The sequence below is a fragment of the Oryctolagus cuniculus genome, chromosome 5 (genome assembly GCF_051225735.1).
Source record: "Oryctolagus cuniculus isolate XC-2025 breed Fujian yellow rabbit chromosome 5, ASM5122573v1, whole genome shotgun sequence".
Lineage (NCBI taxonomy): Eukaryota > Metazoa > Chordata > Mammalia > Lagomorpha > Leporidae > Oryctolagus > Oryctolagus cuniculus.
Genome location: NC_142871.1, coordinates 98,582,325 through 98,600,913, shown reverse-complemented (window position 1 = coordinate 98,600,913; position 18,589 = coordinate 98,582,325). Strand labels below are relative to the sequence as shown.

At 39.7% G+C, this 18,589-nt stretch overlaps 1 protein-coding gene and 1 pseudogene across 1 annotated transcript in view; one reads left to right on the top strand and one right to left on the bottom strand.

The window, feature by feature from the left end:
- The window catches only part of CD109 (CD109 molecule), a 168,114-nt gene that overhangs the window by 116,081 nt on the left and 33,444 nt on the right, over positions 1 to 18,589 (top strand). The window contains exons 19-23 of the mRNA XM_070073883.2: positions 251 to 368; positions 2,507 to 2,620; positions 3,982 to 4,200; positions 10,946 to 11,090; positions 13,678 to 13,854. Coding sequence (XP_069929984.2) covers positions 251 to 368; positions 2,507 to 2,620; positions 3,982 to 4,200; positions 10,946 to 11,090; positions 13,678 to 13,854 — 773 coding nt within the window. The remainder of the gene's footprint in view (positions 1 to 250; positions 369 to 2,506; positions 2,621 to 3,981; positions 4,201 to 10,945; positions 11,091 to 13,677; positions 13,855 to 18,589) is intronic.
- On the bottom strand, positions 6,203 to 6,915 carry LOC127493147 (protein-L-isoaspartate(D-aspartate) O-methyltransferase pseudogene; annotated as a pseudogene).

The window sequence follows — 18,589 nt, the reverse complement described above, 5'->3', positions numbered from 1 at the left end:
ATAAGACACATAAATGACCAAAAATTTTATTAAAATATACAGTGATGTACAGTATTATTTTGTTGGGAGCTATTCTTTGAGAACTTGGGATCTATTGTTTTTGCTTAAATCTTTTAAATGATTTTAAATTTAGGTCTATAATTGATACAGAAAAATAAAATTCTTCTAAAAGTAGTTTGGCTATGTTGACTTATTTTAAAATGTCTGTTCTTGGTTTTGTGATTTTTTTACATGTTTATATTGGCTCCAGATCCAAGACTGACCAAGAATTTGAAGTGACTGTACCTGATTCCATCACTTCTTGGGTTGCAAATGCCTTTGTCATCTCTGAAGACTTAGGTCTTGGACTAACAACTGCTCCAGTGGAGGTAATATATTAAAGGGCTGTTTATCAATGGTATAGTGCACAAAGTTAAGAAAGTATCAGCTACTTAATAGACTTTTAAAAATTGTTGCTTATGCTATTTATCACAGTTTGGGGATTCCTTGGCTTTGTTTCCTTTTCTTGTGTTTTATATTTTAGAATAAAAGCTATATTAAATATACTATGTCCATATTAAGATTTGGATAGAAAAGTTTATTATTGACTGGATCTAACCACTTACAAAGGCAATTCCATGTGTCCCTCTTCAAAGATGAGCAGAACTTCTCAAGATGTCCCATAGCAGAAATTCCTTCACATCTCTTTGGTCAAATTGCATCACACATTGTTTTCTAAACTTGTCTCTGGCAAGAGGAATACAATGACCATGAGTGGCCTTAGAGTAGTGGCTCTCACCCATTCCATCTAAAGTCCCCTTTTCATAACAGATATTTTGTGTTTCCTCTTTACCATCTCAAAATGAAATTCAGAGGCCGGCACCGCGGCTCACTAGGCTAATCCTCCGCCTTGTGGCGCCGGCACACGGGGTTCTAGTCCCGGTCGGGGCACCGGATTCTGTCCCGGTTGCCCCTCTTCCAGGCCAGCTCTCTGCTGTGGCCAGGGAGTGCAGTGGAGGATGGCCCAAGTGCTTGGGCCCTGCACCCCATGAGAGACCAGGAGAAGTACCTGGCTCCTGCCATCGGATCAGTGTGGTGCGCTGGCCGCAGCGCGCCAGCCGCGGCGGCCATTGGAGGGTGAACCAACGGCAAAAGGAAGACCTTTCTCTCTGTCTCTCTCTCTCGCTATCCACTCTGCCTGTCCAAAAAAAAAAAAAAAAAAAAAAAAAAAAAGAAAGAAATTCAGAGAAAGTATAACCTACACATACAACTTTGCAAAACATCAGTCTGATGCCCTAAGTGAAATACTAAGGAGAAATAAATGGAAAGTAGTATGTAATAAAATATGTACTTCATTATGTAAGTGACTTGAACTTGAAGGCAGGGTGACATACTGAAATGTTTGTACCACACTTAGAATCTCCCTGCGTGTAACAACCATAGATTCAGTATGATAAATGTGTTATTTCAGCAACCTAAAAATCCTGAGTGGTACTGCTTGTGGTGATGTAACTCTATGAAATGGTGAACAACTTTTGGTACAGTTAAAAACAAATCAAGGCACAGTCTTCTCTCAGTTTATAATGTACATGTGTTCATGGAAAATACAGTGTGTATTGAAAAATGCTTTGGTGATATAAGAATTAGAATTAGATTGGAACCTCAGCACATTATAAGCATTACTTTATCTACATGAATGTCTGAAGAAATACTCAAGAATGATTAGGAACATGAGGCAATTCTTCATTGTCTGAGACTGCCCTGAGCATTCTAGACCTTTGCCTGTGAAGTGCTAATAGTACTCTCCAATCGGTGACAATCTAAGAAACCCTGTAGAGGTGTTTAGAGGGAACTACGGCGTCCAGTGGAAGCATCAGTTTTAACTAACCAAGGTTTGGCTTCAGAAAGAAGGGAAGGGCTCACTGTCCCTGTAGGAGTTGGCTAACACTCTTAGTGTTGCATCAGCAAAGAGAAAGCACATGTGTACTTGTCAAACGGAGTAAGCAGAACATCACTGGGCCTGCCACACCGAGATTTCTCACACTGGAATAAAACAGGCTGTTTGGCTTGTCCAGTGGCTTTTAAAACAGATTGATTGAGTCAATATCAGCATAATAGAAGGACATCTTGCTTTGGCATCAGACAGGCTGGGATCCAGTCTCGACTCTTCCACTTGCCAGCAAAATGATCTTGTACTAGTTATGGAGGTTTCTGAACTTTGTTTTCTTCTGTATAAAATCAGAGTGTAATATTCTTATAGAATTATAATGCTTATGTGAAATAATTTATGATGTGCTTGATTCCTAGTAGGCTCTTAATAAGATGTAGTGATTATTGTTTTAATAACATAAATAATTTTGCCAACATTCACTTGGGATAAGATGCTATTTCCTCTTGGCTAATAGCAACTGGGCATTTCTAGGTGAAGCTATAAGTGTCACAGGTTTTGTAAAGGTTGCATTTAGTTGGATAAGATGTGAATACTTCTGATGTGAGTAAAAATATGTACTCATTATGTTTTTTCCAGCTACAAGCCTTCCAGCCATTTTTCATTTTTTTGAATCTTCCCTACTCTCTTATCAGAGGTGAAGAATTTGCTTTGGAAGTAACCATATTCAGTTATTTGAAAGATGCTATTGAGGTAATATATTCAAGGTTTTGTTGATCATTTATACGTCATGAGAGATTGGAAAAGTCATACAGGGATTGGCTTGGGTAATGTTTGGGCATTTGGGCTTCTCAGCCTTTTATTCGTGTATATTGCTGGGCAATTGAACATAAATTATCTTTGTCAGTGATTTCTTCTGCTTAATTAATGTCTATACACTTTCTCTTCTTAACCCTCAACACAGTAGCCCTTTCATTTCCTATTGTGCCTGAGGCATTCCTTTCTCTTGCCTCTGTGCATTTTCCCCTGGTCTCCCTGAAATGTGTGCCACTGCTCATTGCCGTTCCATGCCTGTGGCAATTGGCATGAATAACCCCTTCAGGACCTGCCTTGAGTCTAAAATGCCTTTCCTGAGGACTCTCACCCATTCTGTTGTGCTTGTAGTCTCCGTGTTGATGCAGTGCCTTGTATTTTCAAGGGTTTATTTCTTGGCTCTTGTGTCTTGTGTTTGCCTAGCTAGTCAGTGCCCTGGAGGATAGGGATTAGGCCCACTGTTTATGTTGTGCTGTTAGTAGTGCAGACTATGGGATTGATATTGCCCCCGCCCCAAAATGAGTGGGGATATGGAATTAACCTTATTGCATGAAAATGCAATAATCTCTCTAAGCACTATATCTATTTTTATTTTAAAATTTTACTTTTTAATCCACTCAATGTGATACAGTATTGTGAGCGAAAGATCTGAAGTCAGAAGGCCCACTTTCCATGTCTGGCCCACTGCTTAGCAGTAAATAGAATTTAATGGTAGTTTCCTCATCTATGCAATGAGAATTATCATTATTACTTTTACAAAACTATTTTAGAAGCACACAAGAAGCGGGAATATGGTTAATAAAATGTAAATCTAATGCTGTTCTTGGTGAGACTGACAGCTTCACCAGGGTTTACAAGCAAGATACGCTTCAGGACTGACTTGTGCTTTCCTTGAAATAGTTTTTGCAGGGATTCTCACACGTATTGCTCTCATTATTTCTAATGGCACCGGCGTCTCCTAGGGTGACAAAATTGAATCAGGCTCTGATAGTGATACCAATATGTGGAACAGCTTTTCTGTGCACAGTCTTAGCACCCAGTGGCTTCCCATACTGCGTTTGTTAGTGGGCAGACTAGAAATGGGGCTGAAGGTGTCCTTTCTCCAGATATGGTGCAGTGGAGAAGAGAAGTATAGACAAGATCTGAAGTCTTTTCTGATAGCCTTCATCCTCTCTCAGGCTGAATCTAATTTTTCTCTAGTCTTAAACCTCACAGACTTAATACTACTTAAAGTGATGATAAAAATATCTTCCCTGAAGAGCAGTTATCATACAAAATCTTGGTGTTTTTTTTTCTTCCAGGTTAAGGTAATAATTGAGAAAAGTGACAAATTTGATATTCTAATGACTTCAAGTGAAATAAATGCCACGGGACACCAGCAAACCATTTTGGTCCCCAGTGAGGATGGGGCGACTGTTGTTTTCCCTGTCAGGCCAACACAGCTGGGAGAAATTCCTATCACAGTAATAGCTGTTTCACCCAGTGCTTCCGATGCCATCACCCAGAGGATTTTGGTAAAGGTAAATATTGGGAGTCTTAAATAAATAACGTATTTGATTTATGTATTTATGTAAATACATAAATGAAAAAGAAGTAGAAGATGGCTTTTTCTCTTGGTAAAAGTTGTTGGCCATCCTGGTCTTCTTCAGACACTGGTAATGCCTGATGGTTTTCTCATCTATACATAAAAATGTATCACATAATGTCTTAGAAATAATTGCCAATTTTCTTTTTAAAATCTAATCATGAGTATGACTATAAAGACTTTTTTAAATAAAGATTTTGCTTTTATTTGTTTGAAAGGCAGAGCATCACAGAGAGAGGAACACACACACACGTACATACATACACACACACAGAAGCAAGAGAGAGATATCTTCCATCAGCTGCTTCACCTACCAGATGGCCACAATGGCCAGGGTTGGGCCAGCCAGAAGCCAGCAGCCAGGAGCTTCTGCAGGGTTTCTCATGTGGGTGCAAGGACCCAAGGGCTTGGCTCATCCTTCGCTGTTTTCCCAGGTACATCAACAAGGACTGCTTTGGAAGTGGAGCAGCTGGGACTCGAACTGGTGCCCATATGAGATGCTGGCATCGCAGGCAGCAGCTTTACCTGCTATGCCACAATGCGGGCCCCAAAGACTCTTTTAAAATTAAAATATTTATACCTTCTTAACTCTGAACTTTGACAAAACAGCACTTCCTAAGCTGTGCAGTACCTAGGAAGCAGCTTACACAACATGTTAGATTCGTATACCTTGTCAGGAGCCAATTAGAAATAGAAAAGCCAATAAAGAGAACTTAGTCTATTGGTAAGATGTCAGTGTCCCGCATGGGAGGGCCTGGGTTCAAGTTCTGTCTCGGGTTCCCAACTCCAGCTTCCTGCCATCCACATGGGAGGCCTTGATTGCATTACTGGCTCCCAGCATCTGCCCAGCCCAGAAATAGTAATGCCAACACTAAGCTACAAATCTCCTATCACATGTAGAGAGAAGAAGAAAGAACTATGACAGTGGTGTCCAGTCTGAGCAGCTGATTGTTTATAGGACATAATTTGGCATCTTAAGTTTCAGTATTTACAAATGCCTGGTTTTAAAAGGGTAACAAAGCAGCTTACTGTATCTGTAACAAGCTATTCTATGACAGTACTTCAAAGCTTTAAAAAGAGAGTTCATTTCTTTTTCTTCCTTCCTTTTTTTTTTTTTTTAAGATTTACTTATTTTATTTGAAAGCCAGAGTTTTATTGAAAGGAGGTAGGGATGGAGATCTTCCATCTGCTGGTTTAGCCAGGGCTGGGCCAGGCCAAAGCCAGAGGCCTGGACCTCCATCTAGGTTTCCCACATGGGTGGTGGGGCCCAAGTACTTGGGCCATGTTCTGCTGCTTTCTCAGGCACATTAACAGGGACTTGGATTGGAAGTGGAGCAACCAGGACTCAAACTGGTGCCCATATGGGATGCTTGCATCAAAAACAGTGGCTTAACCACCGCACCACGGTGCCAGATCTCTCCTCTCTGTTTTCTAAGTAATATCTCATGTATATCTAAATACCACGCATCTTAAGTTGTGAGTGGTAGTGTCACCCAATTACAAAAGTGATCTGATAAATTAATACCAGAATAGAATGAAGTATCTAAGAAAAGGAAAACCATTTCTCAAAATAAGTTTGCAAATTAAATTTTCCATTTTGCAGAACCCTTCTTTTAAGACTTTAAAGTAAAATGTGAGACTGTGAAAGAAATACACCTGCATTTCTACTTTACAACCTTCCTCTAGCAACTGGGCTGGGTGTCTACTTGAATAATTAGAAAACCCTGCAAAATCATGTACTTTCATGTTGAAAATAATCGTGTAACAGTCTAAAGCAAGCTGTGATGCTGCTGGTTTTCATAAAGCTTTGAGGACTGAGATGAGAAATCCACTGGATTATTACAGGCTGGTCAAGCTGATGCTTACAGTTTATCCTTTGCACGTGTGGAAGAAGAAAGAGCAGAAGATAGGGTAACATCCACATGGACTACTGCTTTTTAAAAATCTGTTAGAGGTACATATATTACTCCCTTCAGAGGTGTCATTTTGATGCTGCTGTCTTGTGTCCTGTCATACTGCTCCAAATTTGGCTCCCACCTTAAAGACTGATCAGCAATGTCACAGGCTTCCACCAGGCTTTATCTGGTCTGTTAGTGTTTGGGACACAATGGTGACTGTAGCTCCTAAGTGAATAGTGTCATATGGGGCTTCTGTAGCATACTCCATTATTCCATCCCCCATAACCAAATGCACTCTGAAAACCAAAGCATTGGATTGTACTTTCTGACATTATTTAGGGAATCATCTACTAACTCTTTAATATGATCAATTCCTATGGCTTACTGAAAGCTTTGCCCATATGGTTGGATGTAGTACTTCCGCTTCTAGATCCTTCATATCATTGATCAAATAGAAGTTCTCGTGACTATATGTGATTGTGTGGAACACTGATTGTTGCTTGGAAATCTGTTGATGGTAGAGACTTCATATAAAGGTTACAGTTTCTGTGGTGGAAGTGCTCTGTAGACAACATCACTTCAAATACTTTGCCTTTATCCCATTTTTGTGGGGATTGTGGATTAACTCCAAGTGACTGGTCCTGCTGGATTTCCAGGCTATTGCTAAGCACAAGCAGAGCAGGTACAGAACCACCTTTCAGCATAGCAGTTGTGCTCAACAGTTTCCCCAGGAGTGTGGCTGCCTCCCACATGGGCGTCACTCTGCTCACATCCTGGCTGTAGCTGCCACTTCCACTGCCATTGTCACTACTTCCACTACTTGAAAGTTTTTTTTTTCTTCTAAAGGACATATAAAAACTACATATTAATGAGGTACCATATGATGTTTAAATATATGCATACATTGTAATGCCCAATCAGAGTAAACATATCTCCTCAAACACTTAACATTTCTTTATGGTAAAAACATTTAAAATCCTACCTTCTGTTTTTTTTTAAGTAGAAAAATATACAGTATACTACCATTATATATAGTTATCCAGTGGACAGTAGAGTCCCAGAACTTCTCACTCCTGTCTAGCTATAACCTAGTGCCCATCAATAACCTTTCCCCACTCTCTCACTCCCCAACCTCTGATAACCACCATTATACTCTAAATGCTATGAGATCACCTGTTTTTTACACTCTATATATGACTGAGATCACATACTGTCTTTCTGTGCTTGACTTATTTTACTTAACATTACTATTTATTCAGACTATTTATTCAGTTCTATCTGTGCTATCAAGATTGTCAAGATTTCATCTTTTTTATGGCTCAAAAGCATATAATTGTGTATATGTACCTCATTTTCTTTATCCATGCACCAGTGGATGGACACTTAGATAGTTTACATTTCTTGGCCTCTTGTGGATAGTGCTGCAGTAAACATGAGAGTGCGGATGTCTTGTTGACAGACCGATTTCATTTCCTTTGGATATATACCCAGTAGTAGGACTACTGGATTATATGGTAGTTCTATTTTGACTTTTTTGAAGAAATTCTGTATGTTTTCATCACAATGGCTGTACAACTTTACATTTCCACTTAGTGTGCAAAGGTTCCCTTATAAAGTCTTTGTCATAGTCATTTACATCTACAAACTGTGCCACAATGGGACCATGGTAAGACATGCTGAAGTTGACATAAGGTTCTAGAAATTTAGAATTCCTTTTTTTTTAAACTTTTATTTAATGAATATAAATTTCCAAAGTACAGCTTACGGATTACAATGGCTTCCCCCCCATAACGTCCCTCCCACCTGCAACCCTCCCCTTTCCCACTCCCTCTCCCCTTCCATTCACATCAAGATTCATTTTCGTTTCTCTTTATATACCGAAGATCAGTTTAGCATACATTAAGTAAAGATTTCAACAGTTTGCTCCCACACAGAAACATAAAGTGAAAAATACAGTTCAGGTGAAGAGTTTCTATGATTTTTTCAGAGAAGGCATTCCATACAAAACAGCTACTCAGCATAGTGGATTAGCACTTGTTTTCTGGGGCAGATTCAAGCCCTGTCAAATATAAGTTTGGATAATATATTTAATCCGTCTGTTTGGATAATTATAGGATCTTCCTCAGAAGGTTTTTTTCATCTTATTTTCATCTTTATTTTTAACTCTTAGGAGAGCTTTATTTATTTTTTTAAAAATTTATTTAAGTTATACAAGTTTCATTTATTTTGTATATACAGACTTAGGAACATAGTGATCCTTCCCACCCTAACCTCCCTCCACCTATTTTTCAGCCTTTCTTCCTCCTCCTTCCCTTTCCCATTCCCACTCTTAATTTTTACAAAGATCTATCAGTTTACTAAATGACAGTAAAGTTAACCCTACACTAAAAGAGTTCAACAAATAGTGTGAAGAAAAAAAACAAACCATTGTTCTCAACAGAAGAGACAAGGGCTGTGAACAATCATTGAGTCTCAAAATGTCTGTTTTACTCCAATATGTTACATTTTAGGTACTCTATTAGTTACCTCAGATCATGGAAAATATATTGTATCTGTCTTTTTGGGCCTGGCTTATTTCACTAAACATAATGGTTTCCAGTTGTGTTCATGTTGTTAGAAAACACAGGATTGCATTTGTTTTTACAGCTGAGTAGTACTCTGTAGTGAATGTATACCATAATTTCTCTATCCAATAAACAGTTGATGGACATCTGGGTTGATTCTGTATCTTAGCTTTTGTGAATTGAGCTGCAATGAATGTGGGGGTTACAGATAACTCTTTCATAAACTGATTTCTTTTAGTTTGGGTAAATTCCCAGTTGTGGGAGGGCTGGATCTTGTGGTAGGTCTATATTCAGACTTCTGAGGTATCTTCATATTGTCTTCCACAAAGGCTATACCAGTTTACATTCGCACTACCAGGGATATGATCCCATATGGGCAGATAGTTTTTGCTCTTCAGTGTGTTAATGTGATGTATCACATTTATTGGTGTGTGAATGTTGAACCATCCCTGCATCCCAGGGATAAGTCCTTCTTGGTCTGGGTGATCTTTCTGATGTGTTGTTAGATTTGATTAGCTAATATTTTATTGAGGATTTTTGTATCTACGTTCATCAGGGATATTGAGCATAGAGGTTCTATCTTTTTCTGGTTTAGGTATTAAGGTGATGCAGGCTTCACAAAAGGATTTTGAGAGGATTCCCTCTCTTTCAATTGTTTTGAATAGCTTGAGAACAGTTGGAATGAGTTCTTTTTTAAGTATCTGGTAGGATACAACAGTGAAGCCATCGGTCCCGGGTTTTTTTTTTTTTTTTTTTTTTTTTTTTTTTTTTTTTTTTAGAGGGAAGGTTCAATCTCTGTCTTGGTTATTGGTCTGTTTAGGTTTTCTGTGTCTTCATGACTCCATTTTGGTAGATTGTATGTTTCCAGGAATCTATCCATTTCTTCTAGGTTTTCCATTTTTTTTTGGCATTCCTATTGTACACTGCTCTTTTTAGTAATTCCTGATGATTCTTTTTATTTCTGTAGTGTCTTTTGTTACATTTCATTCTTCATCTATGATTTTATTGATTTCAGTCTTCTTCCTCATTTTTTGGTTTTGGTTATTTGTACCAGAGTTGCATCAAATTTTTTTAATTTTTTCAAAAAACCAGCTCTTTATTTCACTGATGCTTTGTCATTTTTTTGATTTCAATTTTATTTTTCTTTAGTTTTAATTATTTCTTTCCTCATAGTAATATGGGATTTGGTTTTTTTGTTTTTCTAGGTCCTTAAGATGCATTGATAGCTCATTTATTATTATTTTTTTTTAACAGGCAGAGTTAGACAGTGAGAGAGAGAGACAGAGAGAAAGGTTTTCCTCCATTGATTCACTCCCCAAATGGCCACCATGGCTGGCGCTGCGTCGATCTACATGCGGGTGCAGGGCCCAAGCACTTGGGCCATCCTCCACTGCCTTCCCGGGCCACAGTAGAGAGCTAGACTGGAAGAGGAGCAACTGGGACAGAATCGGCGCCCTGACCAGGACTAGAACCCGGTGTGCCGGTGCAACAGGTGGAGGATTAGCCTAGTGAGCCATGGCGCCAGCCTGATAACTCATTTATTTGGTACTTTCCAATTTCTTCATGTAGGCACCAGTTGCTAAAACCTTCCTGTTAACACTGCCTTTGCTGTATTCCGTAAGTTTTTTTTGATAGATTTATTTATTTATTTGAAGTCAGAGTTATACAGAGAAGGAGAGGCAGAGAGAGAGAGAGAGGGAGGGAGGGAGGGAGGGAGGGGTCTTCCATCTGCTGGTTCACTCCCCAATTGGCTGCAACAGTTGGAGCTGCGCTGATCTGAAGCCAGGAGCCAGGAACTTCTTCCCAGTCTCTCATGTGGGTACAGGGGCCCAAGGACTTGGGCCATTTTCTACTGATTTCCCAGGTGCATCAGCAGGGATCCCAGTGTGATCCAAAGTGGAGCAGCCAGTACTTAAACCAGCACCCACATGGATGCCAGGGTTACAGGCTGCGGCTCTAACTCTCTATGCCACAGGGCCAGCCCTCATTTTCATCTTTAACTTTTCTGTTTCCACAGCCATTCCATGAAATGTTTTGTCTGATTTAACTAGGAAGTAATCACTTAACAGATTTGAATAAGAATCAAGAAATGGCATTTACCTAACTGTACAAAAACTATAGACACAACAGGCCAGAGGTTTTGTCTTCATATCTGCACATAGTTCTCTATAAGTAGATGAATAAGGACCATGTTAATTGTGTTCCATTTTTTCAACAGGCTGAAGGAATAGAAAAATCGTATTCACAATCCATCTTAATGGACTTGACTGACCCAAAACTGCGAAGTACCACAAAAACTTGGAGTTTCTCATTTCCTCCTGACACAGTCAGTGGCAGTGAAAGAGTTCAGATCAATGTAGTAGGTAAGAATAGAATATAGCCTCATCCTACTGGTTTATTTGTTTGTAGTGTATATGAGAGGATCTCCACGATATTCATGGCCATATCTTTCCATTCCATTTCCACCAACTTTTTGAAGCCCTCTCTTCCCCATATTGTTCTTTTATTTAGAGTCACATTTTCTTATTTAGTCCTATTAGGAAGAGATTGCAAAAGAGTTTATTTGGTCCCAACTGCTGATTACAATAGAAAGGCTAGTAAATTATATGTGCTAGGCCAGTTCTTCTCAAAATTCAATGTGCCTATGAATCATTTGCGGTCTTGTTTAAAAACAAGATTCATTTTAATAAGTGTGGGTGGGGCATGGGATTCTGCACATCTAACAAGCTGTCAAGTGGTAGTGATACTTCTGGTTTGCAGGCCGCACCATGAATAGCAAGGCTCCTCTGTGTTCTGTATTTCTAAGCACAGAGCTTCAGGCTTCTGTGGCTTTATGACCACTGGTGGATATCAGAATCTTCTATGGAGCTTTGTTTGACAAGTATCTGGACTCTGCTCTAAACCTACTAAGTCAGATTCTCTTAGGCTATGGCTAAGGATGTATGCGGGGACTAGAAAAATAGAATTAAAAGATTTGTTTTGGTACAAAAGGCTTTTTGAAATCCATGCATTGTTTTTTTCCATAATACTCATTTCCATGAACTTTTTGAAGACACTTTCTGTATCTTGAGAAGGTTCTATGAGTGATTTTGATAACCATGGATTGGGAGATCTACTGCTTAGAGCAGTTCTCTGTGAAAGATGTTAGTAACCTTTACAACACAAACCTACCCACTGACTTTAGTCACCTCTCCTGGTTACATTGTGAATTAAACCTATCTTTTATACAGATGAAGTATGAGTGAGGGTCTCCAGAGAAACGACTGCAGATTAGGTATATGTTTATGAAGAATTCACTCATCCATTATGAAGGCTGAGAAGTCTCATGATCTGCATTTACAAGCTGGACATCCTGGAAAGCCAGTGGTGTAATTCAGGCTGAATTCAGAGGCCTGAGAACCAAGTGATGCTAATCCCACTCCAAGAGAAGGGGATGAGATGAAATGTGAGGCAGGAAAAGAAGGGTGACTTTCTCTTTCCTCCACCTTTTTTCCTATTCCGATGTCAAATGTCAATGGATTGGATGATGTCCACACACTTTTTTTTATTTTTTTTTTTGGCAATCTGCTTAACTCAGATTACTGATTCAGATGCTAGCCTGCACTGTATCTTGGCCTCCTATTTGGGTGGCAGAAATGCAAGCACTTGGACTATCATCCAGTGGTTCCCAGGTAAATTAGCAGGAAGCTGGAACAGAAGGGCAGAGCAGTCAGGACTCGAACTGGCACTCCAATTTGGGATGCAAGAAAATAAATTTTGCAGTGTTGGGATGCTGGAGGATGCAGTAATTCATACATACATACATGCTATACACCCAAAAGGAGGAATCCTTTAATTTTCAGTGTATACTGCCACTCCTTATACAGGAATGAGTCTTATATATGGTCATATAAATACTCTGAGATCTTTTGTGCATGATGTAAATAATGGATTTTCAAGTTTATTTTTCTATGTCATTTAAAAAAACCTATTTGGTCACCATGAATATATGCATATTAGCTTGTTTCTTTTAACTTTATGAGTATATGTTTATGTTCACTTTGAATGTTAAAAGTATAACTTACAGTGACAATAATATAATTTCTGCTTATTCCTCCTCTGTGTTAACACCTAAAGTTTAAAAAATGCTGGCTTGGCTGTGGCAAATTCATATGAAAGAGGTCTACCTCTATTTTTTTTGTACTCAGTTTTTTAGGATCAGATTTTCACTAGGTATTTGGACTTCGCTGTATTGCCAATTTTCAAAAGAAATTACATAGAAGGTTAGTCTTAACTCTTAAGGTTACAGCTTAACAACAGTGGGGTCAAAATTAGAATTTAGCGTCCATATTTCTGAAATTTTACTAGTTTCCTTGAGTCATGCTGATAGAAGGTGAGCAGAAGAGTCTTTGAGGCACATATTTTGTTCACTTTTAGATTACTAATTTTGAAGAATAATGCTAATTCTTTTTAATCTTGAGATTTGTTGAAATAGTTATATTTGTTTATTCTACTTTGTTAAATAGAACAGATTGAGAAACACTGCAATCCCTGCTATTTTACGAATAGCATTTCTCAAGTATTTGTAGTGCATTAAAGAATACAGTCCGTGGATGTAAGAATATTGAAATGAAATATTTTTTCCTATATAAGAATGATGATCTTTTAAAGGTCAATTTTTTAAAAGATTTTTAAAAAAATTTATTTATTTTTGCCTAATTTATGCCACATCTTTTTTAACTGAGCAGAAAGTCTCTTACTTTGTCATGAAATCTACAAATTTAGTATCACTACATTATTTTTTTAAATCAGTCTTACTAAAAGCTTGATGTTAAGTGTAGGCTCTGTTCCAAGATGTGGACTGATCATATTGCTCCAGTGTCAGGCGCCTTCTGTACACCGTGGACGGCTCTGCCATCAGCAGGTAACAGTTCCTCTTTACCTAATGAACTGAATGTCTTGTGCTTGCAGGAGACATTCTTGGTCCATCCATCAGTGGCTTAGCCTCACTGATTCAGATGCCTTCTGGCTGTGGTGAACAGAACATGATAAATTTTGCTCCAAATATTTATGTTTTGGATTATCTAATGAAAAAGAGACAACTGACAGATAATTTAAGAGAAAAAGCCCTTGCCTTCATGAGACAAGGTAAGATTTCAGAAGCATACTTTTATTTAAGAAAAGGTTTTTTTTTTTTGTGTGTGTGTGTGTGTGTGTGTTTTAGCCAGCATTTACTTTAGACTATTGTATTTCAAAGTGGATGGATTTTGTCTCTTTGTCTTTGGTATGTGGTGGAGGGACATGCTGGTGTTGAAATGTTCAGGGAGGTGCGAACAATGGGAAGCTGGTACCATTCTTCCTTCAGCCAACTATTTGCTTATGCTCCTATGATGCTTTTTAACAATGGCTTACGGAGTCAGTTTCTAGAAGCATCTGAAATGTAAAACTCTTTAAAAATCTGAATCAGTTAGCATTCATTTATTCATTACACATTGCTGGAGGATCTCTTTAGTGCCAGGATCAGTTCTAGTGGTGAGGAACCAGGGGACGTCAGAGCCTTTCCTCTTTTAAGTAATTCACTGTCTGGCGGAGGAGACAGAATTGTGTGGCAGAGAACTGCTGGGTACAGTTAAAATGCCAAGCAGATGGGGATTAGGAGAGAGATGATTGTATGAAGTGATGAGTGTCTTCTGACTCCGTGGGAGGTGGAAATTGTTCCTAGGCACCAGATGTGTAGCATTGACTGCTGGCTCATAACAATGGCTCACATGAGTTGTGTGCTTGCTACGTGGCTGGCAATGTTCTGAGCACTTTACATGTCATATCTCACTTAATGCTGACCGTGATTATCAGCCTGATCCTGTTTTTAATGATGAGGGAGCTGAGGCACAGAAAAATTAACTAACTTGCTCAGGATCATATAGCATGTAAGTGGCAGAGCTGGGATCTGGTTTTGATGTCTGACCCCAAGTCCAAGCTCTCCACATCCACACCTGGGAGAAAATGAAAGAATTATTAGACTTTTTTTCTTTTTTAAATAATGTACGTTTGATTTCCCAAAATACTCCAAAAGCCAGTTCAGAGTTACAGTCTGAGTTTTGCATTTCCTTATTAGTAGACCCCTAGCAAGCACTCTCTGTGGCTGAGTTTTTCTCTCTGTATGATTTGTATGATATGTGCTGTTCATCAAATTTATGGGGATTTAGACTGGATATAAAATGATTAGAAAATTCTTATTCAGTATAACATAAGAAAAATATAGTTAAACATGACTCAACTCCTAAGTTATTATTTTTTTTTAATTATTAGTGAGTTAAGTGAAAAGTAGAGGCAGGCTCTTAGCTGTTTTGTTAATTTTTCCATAGAAGAACTAAAAGCTTGGTAACACCCCTTTTTAATGTGAGTCTGTCTTCCAGATTTTCTCATTGTATAGAGACCTGTTTAATTCTGAACCAAGTTCCATGTACTATTAGTAAGAGCAGTTAGCATTGTTTAGAAGCTTTCCATATGTTTCATTTAACCCTCACAAAAACCCTAGAAGGTAAGATTGCTGTTATTGTTTCCATTTTATAGATGAGGACATGGAGGCACAGGAAGGCTAAGTAATTTACCGGTGGTTATCACAGGTGGTCAGGCTCTGAAATCCATGTTCTTCCTCAGAACACTATGGGGGTGGTTCTAGCTGGCAATGTTCTTGGGCTGTTAGATGCAATAACAGGTGTAGAGGACCAGGGTTTGGACCAGGATGCTTACCAACATGCAAAAAGTCTTAATGGGGCTTCTGGGAAAATCACAGGGAGAAACCTGGAGTCTTGTTGGGAAGGAAACACTGTAGATTAGAATCTGCAGAGTTAGACATTGTGAGTGGTAAGCTGGAGACAGTGTCCAGAGACTGGGGTGGGGTGGGGTGGCATAGTCAAAGGCCGTATGGGAGTCAGGCCTAATATCAGGGCCATTGTAGGGCATGGAAGGACATTCCAAAGGAGACCAGGATCTGGAATCAGGGCTAAGGGGACCTGCTCTGATGTGGGAAGGAGACTATGGTATAGTTTTCCTTGAATTAGGACTAGGCAGCCACTTTGGTTGTTCCTCAAATCCAGCAGGTGGTTAGGGCCTCCTGGAGATTCTCAACAATCCAGCAGTTGGTATTTTCCATATAGAGTTGCCCGATTAAAATGATCACTGTTTATATATATGTTTGTGGATTGGCCATATTTTTAATGTGTATATACACAAGAACTACTTTTCTCAATTTCTGTTATAATTAAGTTTAGGACATGATACTAGGTGCTCTCAGTGTTGTAGCCTGTGCTAGGCTACAAACAAATGAAGGGGCAGCATTGTGGCACTTTTGCAATACTGGCATCCCATATGGATGCTGGTTCAAGTTGTGGCTGCTCCATTTTAGATCCAGGTACCTGCTAAGGTGCCTGGGAAAGTAGTAGAAGATGGCCCAAGTGCTTGGGCTCTGTACTCATGTTGGGGGGTCCTAGAAGCTTTGATCTGGCTCAGTCCTAGATGTTGTGGCAATTTGAGGAGTGAACCAGGCGATGGAAAATACCTCTCTCTCTCTCCCTTCCTCCTTCCCCACCCCTGTAACTCTGCCTTTTAAATAAATAAACAAAATCTTAAAAAAAAATGAGGGGGGGGGCTTGCACTGTGGCATAGCAGGTAAAGTCATTTCGTGTAATGCTAGCCACCCATATGGGTGCTGGTTTGAGTCCTGGCGGCTCCACTTCTGATCTAGCTCTCTGCTATGGTCTGGGAAAGCAGTAGAAGATACCCCAAGTCCTTGGACCCGTGCACCCACGTGGGAGACCTGGAAGAGGCTCCTGGCTTCTGGTTTCAGAGCTGCCCAGCTCTAGCTGTTGAGGCTATTTGGGGAGTAAACCCGTGGATGGAAGAACTCTCTCTCTCTCTCTGCCTTTGCCTTTCAAATAAATAAATAAATCTTAAAAAAAAAAAAATGAGGTCTTTACATGTGAGTATAATGCTTCTTTTTAAGATGAGTAAAAAAAAAGTTTGATCTTACCATAATTTAACTTCTCACCTTTTGAAAACAAGATTCTGATTTATATTTCAGATTTAGTTTGGTTTCAAGTAGAAGATACATAGAAATTATATCAGCATTTTATAATTTAGTATATATTCTTTGCTATAGTTAGTAAGATAATTTGAAATATTTTAGAAAATACCACGTAATTCCACATTTATATATGCTTTAGGAACTGCAGCTTTGGCTAATCAAAATTAATGCTTTAAAAGCACAGAATAAATAAGTCAAGCCATTTGAGGAATGATAACTTATCTTTTAAACATCATTTAAGCTTGGATCCTAGATTTTCTGCTCTGGGTCAGCAGAGGTCCTACAACATGAATGCTCCAAATCCTCGCTTCTGTTCTTTTCGGAAAGCAGTGCTGGTTCCTCAAGCCAGGCCTGGGCAGGTGGCTGTCAAATTGTAGCTTTTCGGGCCTGCGCCGCGGCTCACTAAGCTAATCCTCTGCCTGTGGCGCTGGCACCCCGGTTGGGGCGCCGGATTCTGTCCCAGTTGCTTCTCTTCCAGTCCAGCTCTCTGCTGTGGCCCGGGAGTACAGTGGAGGATGGCTCAGGTCCTTGGGCCCTGCACCCGCATGGGAGACCAGGAGGAAGCACCTGGCTTCTGGCTTCGGATCAGCGCAATGCGCTGGCCGTAGCGGCCAATTGGAGGATGAACTAACGGAAGGAAGACTTTTCTCTCTGTTTCTCTCTCTCTCTTACTAACTCTGCCTGTCCAAAAAAAAAAAAAAAAAGTAGCTTTTCAAAGCTGCCTGCAGGGTGTTTACTAATTGCTTGGGAGCCTTCCTTACTTTGGTTGGTAATTAAAAGTGTTGAGAGGCCTGAGGGCAAAAAAAAAAAAAAAAAAGGCACTGATCTCTAAACGCTATATAGTCTTGCAAACTGTTGAGAGTGAGCACTAAGTGCTGTAAAGTCATTGAGTCTGGCCAGAGGTACAGCCCCACTTTGCAGACAGTGCTTAGGAACTTGGACTCTTACCTTGGCTACTTTCCTCTATCTCTTCTGCAAGACAATGATAGGGGCTGGTGTTGTGGTGCAGTGGGTTAAGCTGTCAACTGAGACACTGGCATCCCATGTGAGCCCAGGTTTGAGCCCCAGTTGCCCCTCCTCTTCCTCCTCTTCTGCTGCTTCTCCTGTTTCTCCTACTTCTCCTCCTCCTCTTCTTTTTTGCCTTTATTTTTTATTTGAACAGATTATTTTTATTTTTATATTGTATGAATGTAACAATAAACTATTTCTAGTGATTTATGGATCCATTGTTCAGTTGTGGAAACACTCCTAAGTATACTTTTGTGAATGTATTATTCTCAGGAGATTTACAGTACAGTGTCTCTTCAGGTCAGATACCCAATTTAAGCATTTTACCAGCTTTCCTCTTATTTGACTGTTGGAAAATAATTCAACAAACAATGAGTGGCTATCATGAAGTTACTAATCTTGACCCTGAATAGGGAAAATTATTCTGGATTAGTGTTCATAAGAGACAGATGGGGGGCAGGTATTGTGGCTCAGGGGGTTAAGCCACTGCTTGGATGCTTATATCCCATATCGAAGTGTCACCTTGAGTCCTGGTGGCTCGGTCTCCTGGCCACTTCTCACTGGTGCATCCTGGAAGGCAGCAAATGATGGCCCAAGCACTTAGATTCCTGCCACCTATCTGGGATGATTGCTCCTCTTCTGATCCAGCTTCCTGCAAATGTGCCTGTGAGGGCAGTGGAAGATAGCCCAAGTACTTGGAACCCTGCCACCTACATGAGAGATCCAGATGGAGGTCCAGGCTCCTGGTTGGCCTGGCCCAGCTCCAATCATTGCAGCCACTTGGGGAGT